Source organism: Ambystoma mexicanum, chromosome 2p, assembly GCF_040938575.1.
Source record: "Ambystoma mexicanum isolate Mex_15411 chromosome 2p, UKY_AmexF1_1, whole genome shotgun sequence".
Lineage (NCBI taxonomy): Eukaryota > Metazoa > Chordata > Amphibia > Caudata > Ambystomatidae > Ambystoma > Ambystoma mexicanum.
In genome coordinates this window covers 1,283,916,450-1,283,937,905 of record NC_090923.1, presented here as the reverse complement: position 1 = coordinate 1,283,937,905, position 21,456 = coordinate 1,283,916,450, and the positions used below count along the sequence as shown (strand labels likewise).

Sequence of the window (21,456 nt, the reverse complement as noted above, 5' to 3'; positions counted from 1 at the left end):
AACTTGCTAGTTTGACGTAAATGTTACCAGGTAAGTGAGGGAGGGGATAACTCCACATAAGGTGGGGTGTGCTGGCTCACTAAAATAAATGTAAAGTGGATGAGAATTCCACTTTACTTCTTAGGAACAGTAGTTCACCTAAGAAGTATATAACTCAAACACTGTTGGGGAAAGATTTGGGGTAGTACCCTTAGGGTGCACTACAACAACCTTAGCCTCCTGGCAATAGGACCCAAGTCTGAATTACACAGGTTGGTAGTGTGGTAGAGCAGCCAGGTTTATTTCTAAAGGGGTCAATGTGAGCTGTAGTGGTTACACAAAGATTCACAGTGACAAGTATTCAAACACTTATACTCAAGGTTTCTTGATAAAACAATTATTTATTTATTTACCGGTCATTTGAATAAGCCTTCTTTATGATATGGCATTTATAACGCACCTATACACAAGTGTTTCAAGGCACGACCAGGCAAGGGAGGGGGAACAGAGGGAAGACCGAGACAGCGATCTCACTAAGCCAGGTGTCAGATCGTGCAAGTGCAGGGGAAGATGGAAGGGGACAGTGCAGTACATGGGATCAGTAGAATTAATAAGCAATAACAAAGAGTGCGGCCATCTGGTGGCAAGTGCAAGGGTAAGTGCAGGCATCAGGTATCAAGTGCTGGGAGGGGACTGAAGGGATACAGAAAACCGTCCCCAAGTGTGGGTTGTTGCCCGGAAGGCAGTGCAGGAGTGCGACTGGTGGGGACCTGGGCCCGAGATCGGAGAAGGGCCAGGTAACCAGTGCAGTTTCTGTTTCAGCCAGGAGTTCAGCAGGGGAGAGGAGGAGAGAAAGCAGAAGCAAAGAGTAAGGATTTGAGGTGCTTCCGGAACCGGAGATGGTTCTCAAGTTTCAGGTAGGCCGGGAGGCTGTTCCAGAGGGAGACCCCAGCTGATGAAAGAGATCTGATATAATGGAAGTGTGGTCCTTCATGACACCAGAACAATCGCCATCCCAGACCAGTAGTGGTTCCTACAAAGATTAAATTGTGTAAGCCCAGGATGCGGCTATGGCATTAACCTGTCTTGTTAGTGTGAGGGCAGAGTCCAGATATTCTCGCAAAGTTTTAACTTATTTGGAGACTGGGATGGGGTTGCCGTCAATAGTGAAAGATGTCTAAGCACTGTCAAGTTTGTTTAGGAGCTTTTGGGATCTGATGAGCAGTAACTCAGTTTTCTCATCGTTCAAGCACAGGGAGTGCATGACCACCATGGGGTTGGGCAGCTGAAGCAAGGGGATGGCAAAGGATTTTGTGATTGACTAGGTCGAAGTCCGCCGAAGGATCGAGCAGCAGCAGGAGGAGGGCTGAATTGCCATTGTCCTTTATTCGTCCATCTGTATTTAGAGGTCGAGGGGAGCAGATTCTGTTCGATGGCCAGGGCGGAAGCCCGATTGGCGCAGTCCTAGAAGCTTGTAAGTTTCTAGGTGGTTTGGGATCTGTAGTTGCGCTGCTTTGTCTGAGATTTTGGGGAGAAAGGGAACTGTTGTGATGCGGTGAAAGTAGGTATGTACAGGTCGAGTGTTGGCTTGTTGAGGAGTGGGAGGACCCAAGTATTTAAGGTTGGTGGATACTGCACCAGTGGGAAATGACGTGTTGATCAGTGAGGTGATGAAGGGGGCTAATTCGTTTGTGCAGTCTTTAATGACAGCGGCTGGACAGATGTCTCCTTGACATCTGCATGGTTTTTAGACCTTTGATGATTTTGGCGACTTCTTAGTTGGTGACTTGGGAGAATTCGAATGGGGGGTGATATGGTCGTGAGGTACTAGGGTTTATTGTAGGTATTCCATTGACGATGCTTTTGGTGTTTCTTTGCTAAGATTTTGTTTTGGGGTAAGGCGATTTTGTCTAGTAGGATGTTTTGGATATTTGTACACCAAAATGGGCTTGGGTAGACGCATGCTGTGATCCTGGTATGCCACTGACCCTAGGCCAGTCCAGCTAGCCTTTCAGAACACAAATATGTTGTTTTTGGTGGTCTGCTGCAGGATCAAAGATTCACAGCCTTTCAAGGAGCCATTTCACTGTGTATTTCAAGCATTTTGGCATTGTTTTAGCAGAGCATTGCAACATGAGAGCTTAGTGGTAGATGGTCATATATACAGCCGAGACTTGGCCATTGGGAGTGACTGCCCTTTCATAAGTGCGAATGCTTGGCGATTAGAAATGGGAGGGGTGCATAACGCTGCCTGATAGATTGACTAACAGCAGTTGAGCTACTCTTGACAGTAAAGCTTGAAAACGAAAACAAGCTTTATTCTAACGTTTCTTTTCTTCCTACAACTGTAATCTTCCATCCAGGATGGGGACAGTAAAGATATTTTGCTCAATATATTTCTATAATGAGTTGTGTACCTCACGTTAGTTTATTGTGTAATGTGTGTTTCTGATGTTTGTTAATCTGCTTAGAATCACATGCTGTGCATAGGTCCGACATCCAGTGGTCACTGCGGAGTATTGCATTTTGTTTTTCGTAGTCGAAAAGGGGACGTCGACAAGTTGTGTCTGTAACACTATCCCTATAGTGACGTGCATTGTACCCACAATCCCTCACGCGTCGAAGTCCCTCAGATTGTTTTTTTCCGCCCAGCTACTGGTCGCCTTTATGCGCAGCTCCTCGAGAGACATTGCCAAATAGTTTCTTCGACCTTTGGTCGTTTGTTATTAATATCAATAGCGTAGATCCCTCCCTCGACGCAGAGCTGTTTCTCCGCCGACCAAGATCTTCGACGGAAGGACGAGCGGAGGGGATCCTTCGGTGCTGCCGAACACGTGGCCTGGCCTCGCCGGCCTTACACAGTAGGGAGAGTGGGGTTGTGTGGTCTTTCTTTCTCTTTAAGAATGCCTTTCTCTTTCCCCTCCCTCTCTTTCGAGGTCGTAGTCACACTTCTTGCCCTCAGCTATAGAGAGGACGCCATTTAGGTTTTGCCCGCTTTGCAAGGGTAAATATACCTGGAAGAATAAGCACAAAGGGTGCAACCGTTGCTTACCCCTCGATCACCAGGACGACGGCTGTGCGGCCTGTAAATTACTAAAGCCCAAAACTCTAAGAGACCGCAGGGTCAAAAGGTGGGCGGCCTATGCCATGTCTAGGCCTGACTCCTCACCCGCTGCCGCTGAATGTGACGAGGACAGTGACAACACGGCCCCCGTAACGGAGGTTGTAGACCTCTCAAAGGAGCGGTCACGGTCCTCGTCGCCCGGCCCCGACGAGCCCGGCTCACGCCCAGCTTATGGGGATGAACACCCCGGCGACAAGGACGCACACGAAAAAACACCAAAGCACATACCCCCCGGCACGCATTCGTCGAAGACGAAGGCAGCCAATAGCGCCAATGGGGGCACCGGGCCCACCGGCGTCTTCCGCCGACCGTAAGGGTCGTCGGTCCCCCCCACCGCCTCCGCGACAGGCGACTGGGCATTCTAAAGATAAGGGCGCTAACACCAAAACCTCCGGCGACGCGCATCGTAAGAGCGTTCACGTTGCCAGCAAGGACTCGACGTTGCATAGCGCGACGGCGACCGATCCCTCGGAAGAGAGAATGTTCGCCGAAAGCCTCGCGCGCATATCATCTAAGGACGGCCAGAGAAGTACGGCGAGTGGGACGCCGAAAACCGCGCACAAGGCCAAAGATACGCCGAAAGTGCCGGAAAACAGATCAGGCCAGTTCCCGCCGCCGACGGAAGGCCCTAGCCAGCGAGAAGGCTTCTCAGAAGGCGAAGGCTCACTTTCTTCGACGTTATGGGACAGAACCAGACAACTACAGGAGGAAGAAACTCCTTTTTCATTCCCAGACCGTCCTGGCCAACCTCAGTGGACCTTTGAAAGGTTCCAGACCTGTATGGATAAACTAGACGGGTTCATGTCCATCCCAGAAGACAGGGCACCCAAGAGACCAAGGGAGGCACCCCTGGAGAGTCCAAGGGCTAAATACCAGAAGTTTTATAACCCCATACAGGAGGACATATACTCTTACGACCTCACTGAGGAAGACACCCTCTTCCAGGAGGAAGATGAGTTCACCTATGTTGAAGACCAACAAGAAGAGGATGGTTTTCTGAGGACACTAACTTAGGCGAGGAGGGATTCCAGGAGGACACAGGCGAGGGCGACCCAAACCCCTGGCAGTCACCAGCTAGGTCTACAGACACAGGCAGTAGCAGTATAGTCATCAGGTCTACTGAAACTACACCAGTCAGGAACCCTTTGCCTGTTGATAATCAACCCACCTTCAATGCACTGCTGAAGAAGGCAGCAGCACATTTTGAACTTGAAACTGGGGAGGTCACCCCAGACACCGATTTTGTGGAGAGGATTATCAAAGAAATCCCCCCCCCCCCCACTAGCCAAACTATCCCCATCCTCGCCTCAATTAAGAGACGTATTACCCCTTCTCTGTCCACTCCTGCACTGGTGAGAGGGGTCAATCCGAGGATTGAGAAACTGTTCTCTCCCTCTCAATCAGACCCATTATATATTGAGGGTCACTCAATCCCGGACTCCCTGGTCGTGCCCAACACCAGGAAAAAGGCCGGAGTCCCACTATCTACCAGCGAGGCACCCCCAGATAAAGAGGGGAAGAAGCTTTATGCCCTAGCCAAGAGAACCACCACCTCTGCAGCATTCTCTACCAGAATTGCCAATAATAACACACTATTGGCAAGCTACGCTGATGCTCAATGGGAAAAGCTTAAACAGGACATTGAAGAAGCTCCCGAACCCCTAAGAACTCGTTTGCTGGCTACAGTTAACGAGGGCTCTCTGGTCAACCAAAGCATCGTCAAGAATACCCTCGATGCAGCAGAAACGGCTGGCCGCACTTTGATACAAGGAATTTTGCTGAAGTGTCACGTTTGGCTTCGCAATTCCAGGTTTAAGGCAGAAACACAAGCGTCCCTTATTAATAAACCCATAGAGGAGTCCAACCTCTTTGGGAAAGCAGTTGATGACGCGCTGGAGAACGCGAATAAAGAATTTGACACAATAAAGACCTTAGACCAAATTTCAAAACCCCCTAAAAGGCGGGGATTTGGTAATCGGTGCTTTTTTCGTGGCCAACGCCAGCAACAAAACCAACAGTATTCTGCCAGCAACTACCAAGGAAATAGTGGGCAGTACAATCAGAGGGGTCAACGCCGTGGCAAAGGGAGACGCCGGGGTTCCACCCCTAGAGGCTCCCAAGCCACCAACACCACCAAGTGACGCGAAGATTCGCGTCCCCTCCCATGCAACGCCGGTCGGGGGCCGGTTAACATCCTTTCTTCCAGCATGGGAGGGAATAACATCAGACCGCTGGGTGCTTTCCACCGTAGCCCGCGGCTACTGTATAGAGTTCAAAAGTTCCCCAACATACAGACCCCCGAGGGGACGCCGCATGACACCAGAACACCTCGCCATCCTTCTCCAAGAAGTGGACCAACTGCTGGAAAAAGGAGCCATAGAGGTCGTGCCTCTATCTCAGGTAACGGAAGGTATTTATTCAGTGTACTTCCTTGTACCCAAAAAGGATCTAACCATGCGCCCTGTATTAGATCTGCGCCCAGCAAACAAGTTTGTCAAACCCCAAATGTTTTGTATGGTGACCTTACAGGAGGTGATCCCACTGCTATCACAGGGAGATTACATGGCGACACTGGACATGAAAGATGCATACTTTCATATTTTAATGTTGCCAGCACACAGAAAATACCTCACGTTCATGATAGAGGGCAAACACTACCAGTTCAGAGTGCTACCCTTCGGCATAGCATCTGCTCCAAGGGTATTCACAAAGGTACTGGCAGTGGCAGCGGCCCACCTGCCCAGGTTATCCATCCCAGTATACCCTTACCTCGACGACTGGCCCATAACAGGGGACTCTTACGAGACATGCTTCTCAAACACCCAAAAGACTGTAGACCTTTTGTTCCAGCTGGGCTTCTCCATCAACGAGAAGAAGTCCAGCTTAGACCCCACCCAAGTCAAACAATTCCTAGGGGCTCTAATTCGAACAAAGGACGGCCTCGTCTTCCCCTCCAACGAGAGGGTCTAAAACATGCTGTTTCAGATCCCCCAATATGTGGCAGGTCGAGAGGTGACGGTGCGCAAAGCAATGCGCTTGCTAGGAATTATGGCGTTGTGTATTTATTTGGTACCCCACGCGCGCCTGCGCCCAATGCAAGAGTGGCTCAACAGCCAGTGGTGTCAGGCCAGCGGACAATGGGACGATCTAGTGGTGGTCTCGCAGGCCTTGGTTCTCTCGCTACAGTGGTGGACAAAGGAAAACCTGATCATAGGGAAACCTTTTGCCACACCCGCGGTGGAGGCCACTCTAACCACGGACGCATCCCTCACAGGATGGGGGGCTCACCTATCCCATCAGACTGCTCACGGAGTGTGGACTCCGAGCGTAGCATCCAAGCACATAAACCTACTGGAGCTACTGGCGGTGTTCAAAGCACTAAAGAACACCTACAAGGGAAGACAGTGATGGTCCTTACAGACAGCACCATAGCCATGTACTACATCAACAAGCAGGGGGGCACCTACTCTCCAGGACTGTCCAAGCTGTCCCAGAATATATGGAAGTGGGCTCTCAGACACATGTTCCTACTGTCACAACACGTACCGGGGGAACTCAATCTGCTAGCAGACGAACTCAGCAGAGACTTTCCCCGGCCCGAAGAGTACGAATGGCGATTGCACAAAGACATTGTCTTGGACGTCTTCACGCAATGGGGATTCCCCGAAATAGACCTGTTCACAACTCTGGAGAACTCACAATGCCAAAGTTACGCCTCCAGGTACCCCCAGAACCAGTCCAAGGGGAACGGTCTGTCGATTCAATGGTCAGGGAAATTTGTTTACGCTCCCCCCCCCCCCCCCCCCCCGACTCCCCTTCTCAACAAAGTTGTGCACAAGATGCATCAGGAACAAGTTACCATGATACCAGTGGCCCCGGCAGCCATGGTTCGCTCACTTGATGGAGATGTCTATCTCCCCCAGTGAAACCTCCCTGCCCACACAACATGCTGTCACAGGACAAGGGCAGGACACTGCATCCATGCCCTCAGACCATAAATTTAGCAGCCTGGCTCCTGAGATCATAGAATTTGGACATCTACTACTCCCGCAGAGATGTATGGACATCCTCAGGGAAGCCAGAAAACCTAATACTCGCCACTGCTATTCTAGCAAGTGGAGAAGATTTGTCATCTGGTGTAGAGGAAAGAGCATCAACCCGGTTGACTGCTCTCCCACACATATTGTTCTGTACTTGACCCATTTATTGGATTCAGGTCTAGTGTTCAATTCCATTAAAGTCCACCTGGCGGCACTTTCTGCATACACCACTTCCCAACTTAGTGTCGTGGTGGAAGAACCCAGTTATCAAGGCCTTCATGGAGGGGGTAAAGAGAATACACCCTCCGATAGCTAACCCAGCTCCTGGATGGGACTTAAATGTGGTACTTACCAGACTCATGGGCTCGCCATTTGAACCCATGCACAAGGCAACTCTTAAGGACCTCACTCTTAAGACTGCTTTCCTAATAGCTATCACCTCCATTAGGAGAGTAAGTGAACTACAGGCTCTTTCTGTTCTAGACCCCTTTGTAACAGTTCACAAAGATAAGGTGGTTCTACGCACACACCCAAGGTTTGCACCGAAATTCATCTCGAAATTCCATGTAAACCAGTCAATAGAACTACCTACGTTCTTTCAAAACCCTTCAACTTGGGAGAAAAAAGTCTGCATACACTGGATGTACGTAGAGCTGTCATGTTCTACATGGAAAGAACCAGGCCACTGAGAAAGACTAATCAGTTCTTTGTCTCGGTGGCAGCAGGAAGAGAAGGAGATGCAGTCTCAAAGTCCACTATATCTAGATGGATTGTTCAATGCATCACTCTGTTACACTCTTGCTAAGAGAGAACTACCCTTCAAGCCAAGAGCAAATTCTACTCGAGGCACTGGGGCATCCATAGCATTCATTGCAAATGTTCCCCTTGAGTCCATCTGCAAAGCGGCTACCTGGAGTTCTGTGCATACCTTTACAAAACACTACTGTCTAGATGCACACTCTAGATCTGACTCCCAGGTGGGACAGGCAGTATTAAAACATCTTTTCTCTACTGTTCCTTCTCATAACCCACCGCCAACTCCAGGTACTGCTCGCTAGTCTATGCACAGCATGTGATTCTAAGCAGATTAACAAACATCAGAAGACAATGCATTACTTACCGTAAAAGCATTTCTGATGGTTGTATCTGCTTAGATTCACATGCGCCCACCCTTCCTCCCTGCTCGGATGGAAGGAACATAGACATCTTTCTACATCTCTTTTCTGTACTCACGTGTAGAAGGCTCCCTCAGGGCAGAAAAAATACAAACAGAGGGACCTCGACGCGTGAGGGATTGTGGGTACAACGCACGTCACTAATAGGGATAGTGTTACAGACACGCCTTGTCGACGTCCCCTTTTCAACTACGAAAAACAAAATACAATACTCTGCAGCGACCACTGGATGTCGGACCTATGCACAGCATGTGAATCTAAGCAGATAAAACCATCAGAAATGCTTTTACGGTAAGTAATGCCTTGTCATTTCAAGGCATCTCAATAAAGCTGCCTAATTACAGACTGGGATGCAATCTCGGTTTCACCGTTCAGTGTGTGATCTTGGCCGAATCATTTAATGTTACTATGTCTGGGAGTCCTAGAAATGAATGATTCCGAAATTATGCCATTGAAAAAAGCCTCACTCGTATATTATAGCTTGATCCCTATATAATAGTCAACAGTCCATTATTGTATGGAGTTCTTTGTCTCATGGTTTACACATTGGAACATGCTTTATTGCCAATATCGCGATGGCCTCGAGTATCAAACTGACACTTGTATGTCCTTTTCTGTGATGTCAATTCTGATGTCAGTACTTGTGCACGTTAAGAGGCCTCAATTTCCTGTCATGCAGTGAGTCGAAAATCCGAAGACAAGCCCTGGAGAGCGATCCAACATATTAGTGTCCCATATGTTGTGCTATGCCTTTTGCCCCTAATGTTAGAAAGAGCTGAATGATGCCATACTGAACCGCGTACACCCCAGACTGCTGCTTATGCACTTGGGTTTGTTGCGTGTCATGTGAAGAAATTTTTGTGTGAAATTGGTTGGACACGATAGGAAGTGATCCAAATGAGCGTTCCAAATCAAAAGCATCTCTAATTAGAATTGAATCGCAGTCAAATAAGTGGCAACCGAAATGCCCTGTTTTCATTACGTTACTACCACAAACGTTAAGCCAATCAATGTAGTTGGATTTCCCTGGCATGTGAAGTAACTGCTAAGGAAGAAGTGTTAGGAGCTTTGCCCCACTACCACCCACTCTTAGATTCATTTCTAAAACAAACGTGCAGAAAAACTCGGCAAGTCGTGATGTTTTAGCTCCTATCTTTTTGTATTTGTTATACCACATGTGACATTACTTGTCCATGATGAAGGCAGAATTGCAAGTAAAAGAATGCTAAGTGACGGAAGCCTAAATGCCAGGACTGGCTGATCACCTCTGTCCTGGCGTTGGACAAAATGAGATCTGTATACTTTGCATTGCCACTTAGTTTTCTGTTGTCCAGTTGATCGTGTCATTTTGAGCAGTGATGTTTAAAATGTCTCTTTCTAAATTCAGGGAGGCAAACCGAAACTGAACACAGCCAAAAAAGCAGAAGCTGAACCCAATGACAAAACTTCAGTCAGTAAGAAGAAGAATCCTGCTGTCCAAAGAACACCAACGCAAAAGCGGAAAGGCGGTGAAACCGTGTTGGAACAGTCAACCCCAAGTAAGCAGAAGAAAAAAGCTAAAAAGCTGGCATCAAAGGAAAATGTCTCTTCCGATTAGAGTGACATTTTGCAGACTTGGAAAAACGGCACAGCGCAAACTTGTTTGTCAGCTGGAATGTCATACGAACAATCTACAGGGCTCTGAAATCTCACAGCTCTTCCATGCCAACAACGTAAATTAAAGATCCACGGACTGCCTAAATATTGGACAGTAAAACTGCCAGTTGAAACATTTTTTATATTGTTTTATCTATCAGAATTGTCTTGTACAATTAAAAGTATGTCTATGTAGAAATCCCATCAGTTGATTCTTGTTCTAATGTGGATATGGACGAACATGCCTCAATCAAGTACGAGCCTGTATGTTTATTAGCTGCATGCATGTGTTTGTTCTCCGTGCCAGATAGACCGCAGGGATGCACAGCATGGTCCTGTAGACCTACTTGCGGCACCTCTCCTTGAACCCGTGCAGAGAAGGCGATTGCAACGTTTCAGCATTTTTATCTCTCTCCACGGTAAGTTGGTAACAAAATAGAAACTGTCAAACATCAACGTTTTTCAAATGTTTTCATCCGTACAAATCTATACTGCTTGAAACACTCGTGAATTACCTCTTATTTCAGATTGTCTGCTTTATATCAGCCATGCCTTGCTTGTCTGCACTGATTAGTGACATGAATATCTACGTTTCATTAAACACTCAACATGGCAAGACCAATGCTTCATTGGAGAAGTCACATTGGCTTTTTTGTTGGAATTAGTCATGACACGAGATGAAACCTCTACCATTGCATGTCCTCTTAGCTCTGACACTTATCATGATTATCAGAGTACCACCTACTAGATGTGTCCTTGCCTTCATTGAGAGCATTGTGTTTTTTTTGGTGACCGTTCCCATCCCTCCTGTATGAGTGGGCAGTTGGTGTGCTCTGTAGTCGTCTTACTCTGCAGTGAAGCCCATGGAGGAATAATTGAGTCTTAAACTTCTCACATCAGTGTATGTTCAGGTGCATTAGTGCTTCAGCATGTGAATGGCGGATGGAAGCTTTTCGCCCATCATCGTGTTATGTTGCTAAGTATTTGTAAACTTCTACGTTTGCCTTTTGCATGCCCTATTTATGCTGACCGATGAAAGGAGGAGCGACACAGACCGGACTGGAAATCTTGGAAAAATATTCAAAGTCTCTGTGTATCTATTTTTAGAGGCTTGTTGGGTTTTGGACTATTCTCCAAAACCCAAGCAGATTTTTTATATAAGAATGGGTGTGCACATTGGTTATTTGAGTGTGGCTGTCTCGCAAAGGTGCATTATACTTGGGATATGTTGTTTGGTGGTAGTTTAGTGGGTATTAATGAGCGTTTGCTTTGGATGTAAATGGCTTGAGTGATATTTTGAAGCATGTGGGGGGTTGCGTTTGAGTGCGGGCATTGCGTGTTTACTTTAGAAGTGTTGGGAGACTTTTCCATAATCACTGTTTTCAGAGACCATATACATCCACCTCACTTGGTTCAAAGGGTTTCATTTGACTGAACCAGGCTCTCTAGCAGGTTGGGTGGCAGTGAAGACTAGGCCTGACCCTCGAGGTTATCAAGGCGGTCAGAAGGTACAGCTGACACTTTATACGTGCAATAAAAGATTAGCCACACAATATATTGTTGGAAAAATATAATCTTTATATAGAGAAAGCAAAAGGGAAGGTGGAACCAGTGTGTTTGCTATGTGGCCCCAGAGGAGGAAAATCTGATTCAGCAGTTCGAGGCATGCCAGTTCATCTTCAGCGAAGGGGCTATTGCTTCTGGAACAGACAATGAAGGCATGACTAGGAGCTTCAGAGAGATGGGGCCATTGGGTGGATGATGTGATTCTGCTGTCCCTGTCGAATCAGATTGAAGGAAAGCCACAGTTTAGATCTTCTTGGTCACTGGAGAGGCAGAGCTTTGCTTTTTGATTCCTTGGAATGATTAATATTCTGGTGTACAGCTTGAGTTCTCTTCCTCAAGCAGCAGGCCTTCCAGGTGTAAATATTTATATTTCAGCACCAAGCCACATTTTGAAGACCAGCCTGTAGCTGGCAACCATCTCGGGCATTCTCAGGTAAGTTATGTGGTCTTATATACAGTGGCATTCTGCTAATAATGTTGGCTGTGCTACACCCAGCTCTGTAAGAAAAAGGATCTATGTGATCACTGCGTGTGAAAATGCAGGCGCACAATGATCCTAGATTGCACATCGGTTTTAATGGCACAATCCAGGCCTTGTGCCTGCAGGAGACCCCCCCGTAACCCCTGAGCCCCTTCTCAGTGTAAGGAGAGCGGGGGGACACCCCTGAAACCTCGGCTCCCTTTATACGTTATTATGAGGATACGTTATTTTTGCTTATTGCCGAATGAGCAGTAAACATACATTTAGCGTTTTTCCCCCAGAATTTTGGTATGATGCCTAAGAAAAAAGGGGTTATGGGGGCGTTAGCTGGATAGTGGCAAGGCCAATGTGGAAACATGTTGATTGCTGGTCGAAAGTGCCAGGTTACCTCTGTGTCAATGTGAAAAAGTCTGTATTCTGTGGTGAGGGGTGCAAGTTAGCCATAGGGGCGACTCTGGGGTACTGATTGAAGTAAAGATTGAAACGGATTGAAATCAGTTGATGGAAGCATGGATAGGAGTCTGTTGGGTATGCCAGACCTGGTGGGTCATCTGATGGGAGTGAGTGACATGTAAATTTGCACCATTTTAGTGGGTGAAGAGGTCAGTATGGGGTGGGAAAGGGTGGGGTATAGTGCAGTGGCAGGAGTAGGGTTTTTCATTTTCTAGGTTTTGTCTGTACATTGCAGTGGGTAGTTGAGGAATGGTCCACAAATCACAACACAGGTGATCATAGACCAGGGGGTATCGATGAGTGGTAGTTTCTGGTGATTTGCGTTGCTTGACAGTTTAGTCAGGATTTCAAGATGGGTTTGATATAAGATATGTAATTTATAATGTGCCTGTACACAAGTTTATTCCATTCAAGTGCTAAAGGTAATATAATGTGGAGGGAGGTTTGTGTATCCTGCTGGTCTGAAGCTAGTTATTGGTCATGTTTGCAGTATGCTGGTAGTTGGGTGTTGTGTAATAATGTACACTGAATAGTGTGTGGTTTTGAGCGTCCAAGGGCGGGCTGCTGCAACAACGGCTGGCATCCACATGACTCAGTGTTTTGCAAATTTGGTGATACTAAGCTAGTCGGAGGCGACCCAACTGTTTGTGTCTTGTTTTACCTTGCAGTGTGAAATATTTTGATCTCAGCGCAGCTGATGGAGGTGAATGATACTGTGATGATATAAATAAGGGTAATGAAGAAGATTCAGGTTGCTGTGGGGAATAGCCAGGTTTTGGTGGCCTTTCTGAAGGAGAGTTATCATTGCAGCTGATGCAGAGTGGAGGGGAGTTCCAGATGGCACGAGCTTGGACAGTAAAAGTGACTCCTCCCATTCTGGTGGAGTCATAATGGGAGATAACAAGGAGAAGAGCAGAACCGGATCTGAGGTTTCTGGTGGGTTGGTAGCGTGTGAACTTGTCCTGGAGGAATTCTGGTCCAGTATTATGGAGGGCGCAGTGAATGATGCACACGGCTTCAAGGGTAGTCATTCGGCTGATAAGGGGCCAGTGTAGTACTCTGATTGCAGGGCTAATATGTTCTCTTGGTGAAATTTCGATTCTTTGAACTTTCCTCAGCTGGTACACCAGAGCGCCCAAGTAGAGGGAGTTGGCATACTCTAAGCTGGAGAGGATGATGGCAAGGATTGCAGAGGCTCTGTGGGTAGGAGAGGTATGGGAAGATTTGTCTGAGGGTTCAAAGGTGGAAGAGGCAGGTTTGGACACAGTGTTGATGTGGGAGAGTGATCAATCTGGAATGCAGACTGGACTCAAATCTATCACAGAAGCACATGCTGTAGGAGTGGTTCCTAGGGATTGTGGCTAGGGGTTTGTTTGGGGAAGGAGAGGTTTTGCACATATTTGGATTTCAGTTTTGCTCTGGTTGAGGAGGAGGTAGTTGACTGTCATCATGTGGTCAATTTCAGAGAGGCATGAGGCACAGTCAGGGTGGGAGGCGGGGCAGGGGGTAGTGTTTTAGGAATATTGAGAATGATTTTGGTGTCCTCTGCAGAATTATAGCAGACAAGGTTGAGTGTGGCAGTGGGCTAAGGTAGAGATTGAAGAAAGGGTGCGGGGGGGACAGGAAGGCTCCCTGTGGTACCCCTTTCAGAACTGGGCAAGAGAGAGTTAGAAGAAAGATGGGAGAAGCATGATTTGTGAGCGTTTCGAAAGGAAGGAAGAGATCTGTGTTAGAGCACTCTCTCTGTTCCCTTAAAGGTGGAGTCTCTCTGTGTATGGTGTGGTCAATGGTGTCAAGTGACAGGTAAGGCGAGGAGGATGAGTGCAGCGCTCCCTTCCGAATCTGCTGTTTGTCATCCCAAATCGATACAAGAAAGGATTCAGTTCCTCGAAAGGGTCTGAAGCCAGATTGGGCTGGGTCAAGAAGGTTGTTAGTTTGTGTGAAGAGGCAGAGCTGTTTGTACACAGTGCGGTCTAAGTGCAATGTTGCTGGACTGTAGGGTTCTTGAGTGACTGTAGTTTTGGAATTTACTTCTGTAGGGTAACGGGCTGTAGTGGTATCGGGCTGGTGCTATATGTTCATAACTCTTCATTCTTAGGAGTAGCCCGGCTGCTGCATTTTGGACTTTTTGTAGTTTTCTCTTCAGATAGTCAGTGAGTCCAAGATAGAGGCTCTTGTCATAATCTAGTCTAGAAATAGCTTGTCGTCGTCACAACCGTGGCTCTCTGGGTACAAGTTAGGTAAAGTATTATCCGGCGTAGAGTTGGAAGAAGCAGTTTCTGATGATGACTTTGACTTGCATTTCAAGTGTGAGGGTATTGTCCTTTGTGATTTCCAAATTTGGCAGACTGTATTTGGCAACAGCCCATTTAGTCCAACCGGGGGATTGTGGAGCCGCTAGAAATTCATTGTTGGATTGCAGAGCATCCGTTCTGTTTTGGTAAGGTGGCGTTGTTTTAGTAGGTTTGATGTAATCCATGTGTCAATATCTGCAAGGCATGTTATGATATGAGTTTTGTTGACAGTGTTCTCCAGTTGGTAGATTTGTATGTCATCTGTGTATTTGAAAAAGGGGGAGGAGGGGTGAGAGATTGATTAATGAGGTCCGGTGCGGTTGTCTTGTAGATGTTGAAAATAAGAGGTGAGTTTGTGGATTGTTGGGGTACTCCTCAGGTAGTGGGAGTGGTTGAGATTTATATAGAGCCATGAGGTTTGCGGTTCTGCCTCTGAGGAAGAATGTGATCAGGGAAGACCCTTGCAGAATGAGGGTGCTAGGCAGAGTTTGTGTGCAGTACCCTTTGGGACCACTACACACAACTAGGACTAGAGGTGTAAGCAAAAACAACCTTTGGTATAAGTCTGTACTACACAGTTTTTGGTAGCTGATCTGAGCATCCAGGCTTATCTCAAGAGGGAAGGTAAGCTGTAAGGATGTTACAGAGGTATGCAATCACAAGTATTCAAATAGATTCTTACACTCAAGGTTTCTTGGTTAAACACTTAATTTATTCAACAGTCAGTTATAAAACATTAATTGGAAGGAGGCAATCTATATCGCACATAAATATTCTTCAGTACTTTACACTGTACGGTTCTGAGACATTTCAACTACTTTGAAGGAGGAGCAAAATGGCATTAAGATTACTTTGAAGTAGGGGCAAAAAGGCATAGGTTAATAAAAAGATTAGTTACTCTTAGACAGTGCAAATACTTTGTGTTCCCCAGAGGAGGCAGTTCAATGCAATAGGTTAGTCCAAAGCCAATGGGCTAAAGTCTTGTATGGGATAAAGCAGTTCTGGAAGTTAAACGGAAAAGTCTTTGCCAAAGTTGTCAGAAATAGTTTGTAAAAGAAAGATTGATATGTTGGGTCACAAGCTGACCAGGCCTGCAAGTTGCCAAAGGTCCAAGCACTTTTGCAGTGAGAGGTAAGTTCTCTCGGTCGGATTTTCTCAGTACCTTACAATGAAGAAAAAGATGCAGCTGAAGACTTCCGTTCCTGGCAGTTCCTGCAGATCACGCTGTTCCTGAGCCTCAGTCGTGGGGACAAGAGGGAGGACGTCGGGGGACTCCTGCACTGGGACTGGTCAAAGCTGGCACTTGGCAAATCTTCAATTCCGGTAGCTGTAGTCAAGCACACAAACTGGTGTCCCTCTCCCTGGTTATTCGGTTTCCTGCAGCACTCTGAGGCAAATACAACCAGCTCCGAGAATGGTATCCAGGTGGCTTACAAGCTGATTGGTCCCACCAACTCAAAGGGAGAAGTCGTCCTTGCAGGGCTTCTCTAACGAGATGTACCTGGCAATTCGGACCTGCAGCAGGGCTTCACCAGGCAAACCAATGGTCCAGGAGTTGCAGCAGCTGCGTTCTTCAAGCTCTTCTTCGGTTCTTTCGTTCCAGTGGTCGACTCTGCCTTCCAAGCCAAGAGACTCGCCTTTTATCCCGTTTCCTCCCATTCATTCCAGCCTAGCTGGCACTCACCCAGCAGGGTGGCTGTCCTTGCCGGGCAGTCAGCCAGCCAATCACACCAGAGTGCATTCGGGTCTCTTAAGAGACTAAGCACAGGGTGTTTCGGGCACCTCCCTCCAATTCCTACCCACCCCAGACACTCAGGCGCTAGAGGCGGTCTTCAGTCCTGAGCCCGCCAAAGGCAATGACACAAAGGGGCCAAACCTGGTTTGGCGCGCAGAGCGAAACTTTAGAACACAAAGAAATGGTGAAAAAAGAAGACTGGGGCCTGTTTAAACAAAAGGGGCTCAGATGCCATCTTGAAAAACATGGCTTCTGCGATTTAATGCTACCGGTGTTTGCGGTCGGGAGAAATCATGGTAGTTCGTTGTAAAACCACTGCCACCAGCCATTTCGAGATTGAAAGGGTAGCATTTGACTGCTACATGAGTTTCTAGACACAGGGGATACTAGGTAACTCCTCCAGCACTCTATTGTAAGATACAGTGTGCTGGGTCTAGAAATTTGAAAAGACTACTAAAGTCAATTTCTCTTTACTTTCTCTGGGAAACAGTAGTTTATTCCAGAGAAGGTATTTAAACCTTGGGGAAAGCCTGAAGGCCTTCCCTGTGCCACTGCATGAGGGTGCTGTGTCTCACACATGAAAAGATGATGCCTATGGAGTTGTCTAAAACTCCATATTCAAAGAACATGAGTAAATCACACATCAAAATACATGAGAGAGTGGGGGGAAAAAAATAAAGTCCTCAAAATCCAGCAACGCTGCTAGGGTGTCTCTAAAGTGAAGGGAATTGGCACATTTTTGAGAATTCTCCTTAACAGAGGGCACTTTTTTAAAATTTTTATCCTTATTTTTTAAATTTGTCTCAGATGGAACACAGTAGTGCCTGTACCCATGTCTGGTCTAAAACTAGATTGTGCTTTGTCCATGATTTGTTTCCTTGAAGTCTTTGAGTTGGCCATATATGAATTTTTCCAGTAACATCCTGATGAAACGTGTGTTTAAGGTTGTATGGTAGCTTGCTTGGTCGGTTGGGTCAGCTGTGTGTTTTGTGAGCAGAGCTTTGATTAATGCCAATTTCAATGTAGTTGGGACACTCCTAGGTTTGAGACACTTCTAGATTTTGAATCATTGAGGAAGGATAGGAGTTATAGGTGTTAGTTTCATGATCGATTTGTATAAATCTGAGAGGCACTGATACTCTAAATTAGATTGGGTTGCAGGAGCATGCAGCGGAGCAGTCACAGCAAATCACTATTTCGTGAAAAAGGAGGGTCCTCATTATTGCTTGCGAACTCAGCCAAAGTGCTCAGTCCCGTAGAGCATGCAACAGAGCAGTCTGAGCAATCCAGGCAGCTTTCGGGGCACCTAGGGTTCCCATGAACACCATCACATTTCAACTAAGTGAGCCAGTCTTTGCCGGGCTTGACTGAATGGAGGCTTCAAAAATGTAATCAATCTGAAGAGCAGTAATAATTGGGCTGAAGGATTGAAAGTAACAGATTCAACTAACTCAATTGATTCAACATAAGGATTTTGATAAAGGAGCTGTTTGTTTTTCAAACTACTCTTTAGCTTTAGTGGCATCTGCTTCTTTTCCTCCATCACCTGCCGGCCCTCTGATGTAAGCCTTGAACTCAGCAAATACCATCAAAGCCTGTAAACTTACACTATATGTGTGGCAAGTTCATTGGACTTGACTTCGGCCTTGCTCAGTTTGACTTTTCCTGTTTGCTCTGTTCGCACTTTGGATTATCGGAAATCCAGGATCGTACCCAAGTAAATGGTATTTCTCCAGCATTGGGTCTGGCATGAATTCACATGCTCATGAATATTCCCTGTTGTCAGGCTGGGAATCCTCGGTAAAGAAAAAATCAGTTTGTTTTGTTTCTGAACTGTCTTTCTCCTAATAACCAATCACTGGTCTCTGGGTCATACTGCCCCCGGCCAATGACTGTCCTCTACCCAAGCCCCTCCGTTCAAGTGTAGGGAGTCCTTGTGCTATAGCTCTCGAGCTTTTACTGCATTTTGCGATTGTTCTAAGAATTTTGCTCTATTTTCTGGTCAATCAAACATCAAGCTCCATCGATCCATCAACCAACTAACAGGGACCCGTTTTTCAGAACTTTTTACGCCCCTCAAGGGCGATTGTTCGCCGCGTTCACTTCTTGGAGTATTCTAGAAGATTCTTGGAGGCCTACACCGCGTCGACATGGCCGAGGATCAAGGAGATTTGACGCCTCTGTTCAGGATCTGCCCAGGATGCGAGCTGCAGAACATCTTCCTGGACGATGGGCACTCCCAGTGCCTTTTATTGCCTTCAATCGGACAGCTCGCATGTGGAGGAGGCCTGTGCGTTCTGCAAGGACATGGTGCCACGCACCATGAAGGATCGTCGCAAGCAGCTCACCGAGTGGCTGCAGACAAAAATCCCAGCGGTGGGCAAACCCCGGCAGTATGTTTCTCCCAAGAGAAAATCTGAGCTGTCTTCTAAGACCTTTGAGGGCGCTCTGGCGACGGGGGCCCAACATAAGGCAAAGCTCTGCGGGCTGTGCGGCAGCGAGGCCGAGCGCAGCATCGCTGACGCCGTCAACCACAAGCCAAAACTCTGGCTTGGCAAAGAGAAGTCCGAGCATCCAGGTAAGCTTCAGGAGAAGGCCCGGTCGAGACCGACTGTGAAAGCCAAGGGGGAGTGAGGTGTTGACCCTCCCCACACGGTGAAGGCCTCGGACGCGCCCAAGGTCGTGAAGGCCCAGGTTCACCAGGCGAAGGCAATGATTGAGTCGAGTGGTGGCGTCCCTGGCGAAGACCGCAGATGCGGCCCTAGTGGAAACAATCTCCAAGCCAAGAGTTTCCCTGTCCACTCGGAGGGAATCGTCTTTCCTGCCCATTGAAAAGACCCCCGTGAAGGCGATGCCAATCATCTCCCCGAGGCTGTCGCCCTTTGCCGAGAAGGGGGGGGCACGGTAGTCCTGCCAGACTTGGATATCTCCTCTGAGGAGGAATTCTCAGGCCTTAAAGACAGTGCTGGACAAGAAGTTCGTCAAGGCCAGGTCCTACGGGAAGGACCCAGACGAGGCGGATGTGGAAAGCGACAAGGGAACCGATGAGGGCCAGCAGGACGGTGAGGAACCAGAGACACCACGCCGCTGCCGACGCAACCGCTGCCACCACCGACGGACATGTCGGCGGACATCCTACAAGCCCTGCACACCCTGTGTTCAGAGATGAGGACAAGGAAGCCCGTGCCACCGGCGGACCATTAGGGGGCCCGCCACCTGAGCGGAGAAGATTCCATCCTCCTCCACCCTGCCACCCTTCACCTCAATCACCTCCGCCGAGGGACGAAATGGCGATGACTGGGACTGATGACGGCAGCGACCAAGGTGCGGACCTCCCGTTACCCCGGGATTCTCCGCCCAACGAGATTGGCTCATTCCACGCGATGATCGCTAGGGCCTTGGAGCTATTTCAGGTGGACCCTGAGGAACAGAAGGAGGGATTCCTTTATCAGCACTGAGAGGCCAAGAGGAAGACAGTGCTCTCGATCCCACTATTGGACGACACCTGGGATGAAAGACTGTCCCTCCGGAAGAACCCGTCCTCGGCCCTGGCAAAGAGAGACCGGTACAAAAAGAAATACAGGGTACCAGACTCAACACCATAGTATCTCAGGTCTCGGCCGTCCCCAGACTCTGTTCTCGGCAGCGGCCAGGAAGAAATCTGCAGTGTCGGCGGCATCTACTTCCACTTCCCCACCGGACGGCGAGGGGAAGAAGCTAGACACCATGGGTCATCTCGTTGGCGGCCATGACCACTAAGGCGGCCAACGCTCACGCCATCATGGCACGCTATGACAGGGAGCTTTGGTTTGAAATCGCCCCTCCCCGGGACTTTCTTCTGGACAAGAGAGCAGAGGCCCTTGAAATCCTGCAAGAAGACGAGATGGCGTCGGATCATGCCATCACGTGGCCATGGACATCGCTGACACCGGTTTCGGCCAGATGGGCAACAGCGTTTGCCTTCGTTGGCGTGGGTGGTCTTCGTCCAGACAAGGGTATTGGACATGCCCTTCGAGGGGGACAACTTGTTCAGCAAGATGGTGGACGAATCTCTGCAAGTCATCAAGGCAGACACTGAGACGGCTCGTGCCTTGGGCACACTCCAACAGCGACAGCCGGTCTTTCGGACGTCTGGGGGCAAGTCCCATGGTGCTTCCAAAGGATTTGGTGGCAACTTCTTGGCGTACCGTCAACCATCCCGTTCCTCGGCCCAGGAAGCCTACAGTGGCCGCAGCAAAGCCGGAGGAAATGGTCGCCGCCGCCAAGGCCCCCAAAGTGGGTCGTCCACAAAGAAGCAGAACTGAACCGGGCGTGACGTCGGGGCCCCACGCGAGCACCCCGGTGGGAGGCCGGCTGGCGAACTTAGTCAGCGTGTGGAAGTCCATCTCCAATGACCATTGGGTGCTGGACGCCTTGGCCAACGGACACACCCTGGAGTTCCAAAGGAAGTGTCCTTGCGTTCCACCAGTGGCCAGGCAAGAAAACCACGTCCCACAACTGCTTCTAGAGGTATTAGCGATGCTGAGAAAGGGTGCAATAGAACTCGTCCTGAAGAGGCTGTGGAGTGTACTTGCAGTACTTCCTCGTCAGGAAAAAGACCAGTGGTTGGCGGCCCATCCTGGATCTCCGCTGCTTCAAAAAATACATAATGTCCCAGAAGTTTCAAGTGGTCACCCTCCAGCACATGCTGGGACAGCTGGAGGAAGGGGACTGCCTGTCGTCGCTGGACCTGGAGGATGCTTATTTTAACATCCCCATCCACAAGGAGCATTGAAAGTTTCTACGCTTCGTAGTCCAGGGGCAACATTATCAATTCAAATCCCTCCCCTTTGGGTTGAAGTCAGCGCCAAGGGTTTTCAAGTGCCTGGCGGCGCAGCTGTGCCTGCAGGGCATCCACGGCTACTGCTACCTGGGCGATTGGCTCATACGAGCGAAGTCAAGGGAACTCGCCGTCAAACACACAGCGAGGACAGT

General features: G+C 48.3%; 1 protein-coding gene across 1 annotated transcript in view; it reads left to right on the top strand.

The window, feature by feature from the left end:
• RSL1D1 (ribosomal L1 domain containing 1) overlaps positions 1-10,157 on the top strand; it is a 426,377-nt gene extending 416,220 nt beyond the window's left edge. Inside the window, exon 10 of the mRNA XM_069645597.1 lies at positions 9,706-10,157. Coding sequence (XP_069501698.1) covers positions 9,706-9,915 — 210 coding nt within the window. The 3' untranslated portion in view covers positions 9,916-10,157. The remainder of the gene's footprint in view (positions 1-9,705) is intronic.
• The last annotated feature ends 11,299 nt before the right edge of the window (positions 10,158-21,456 follow it).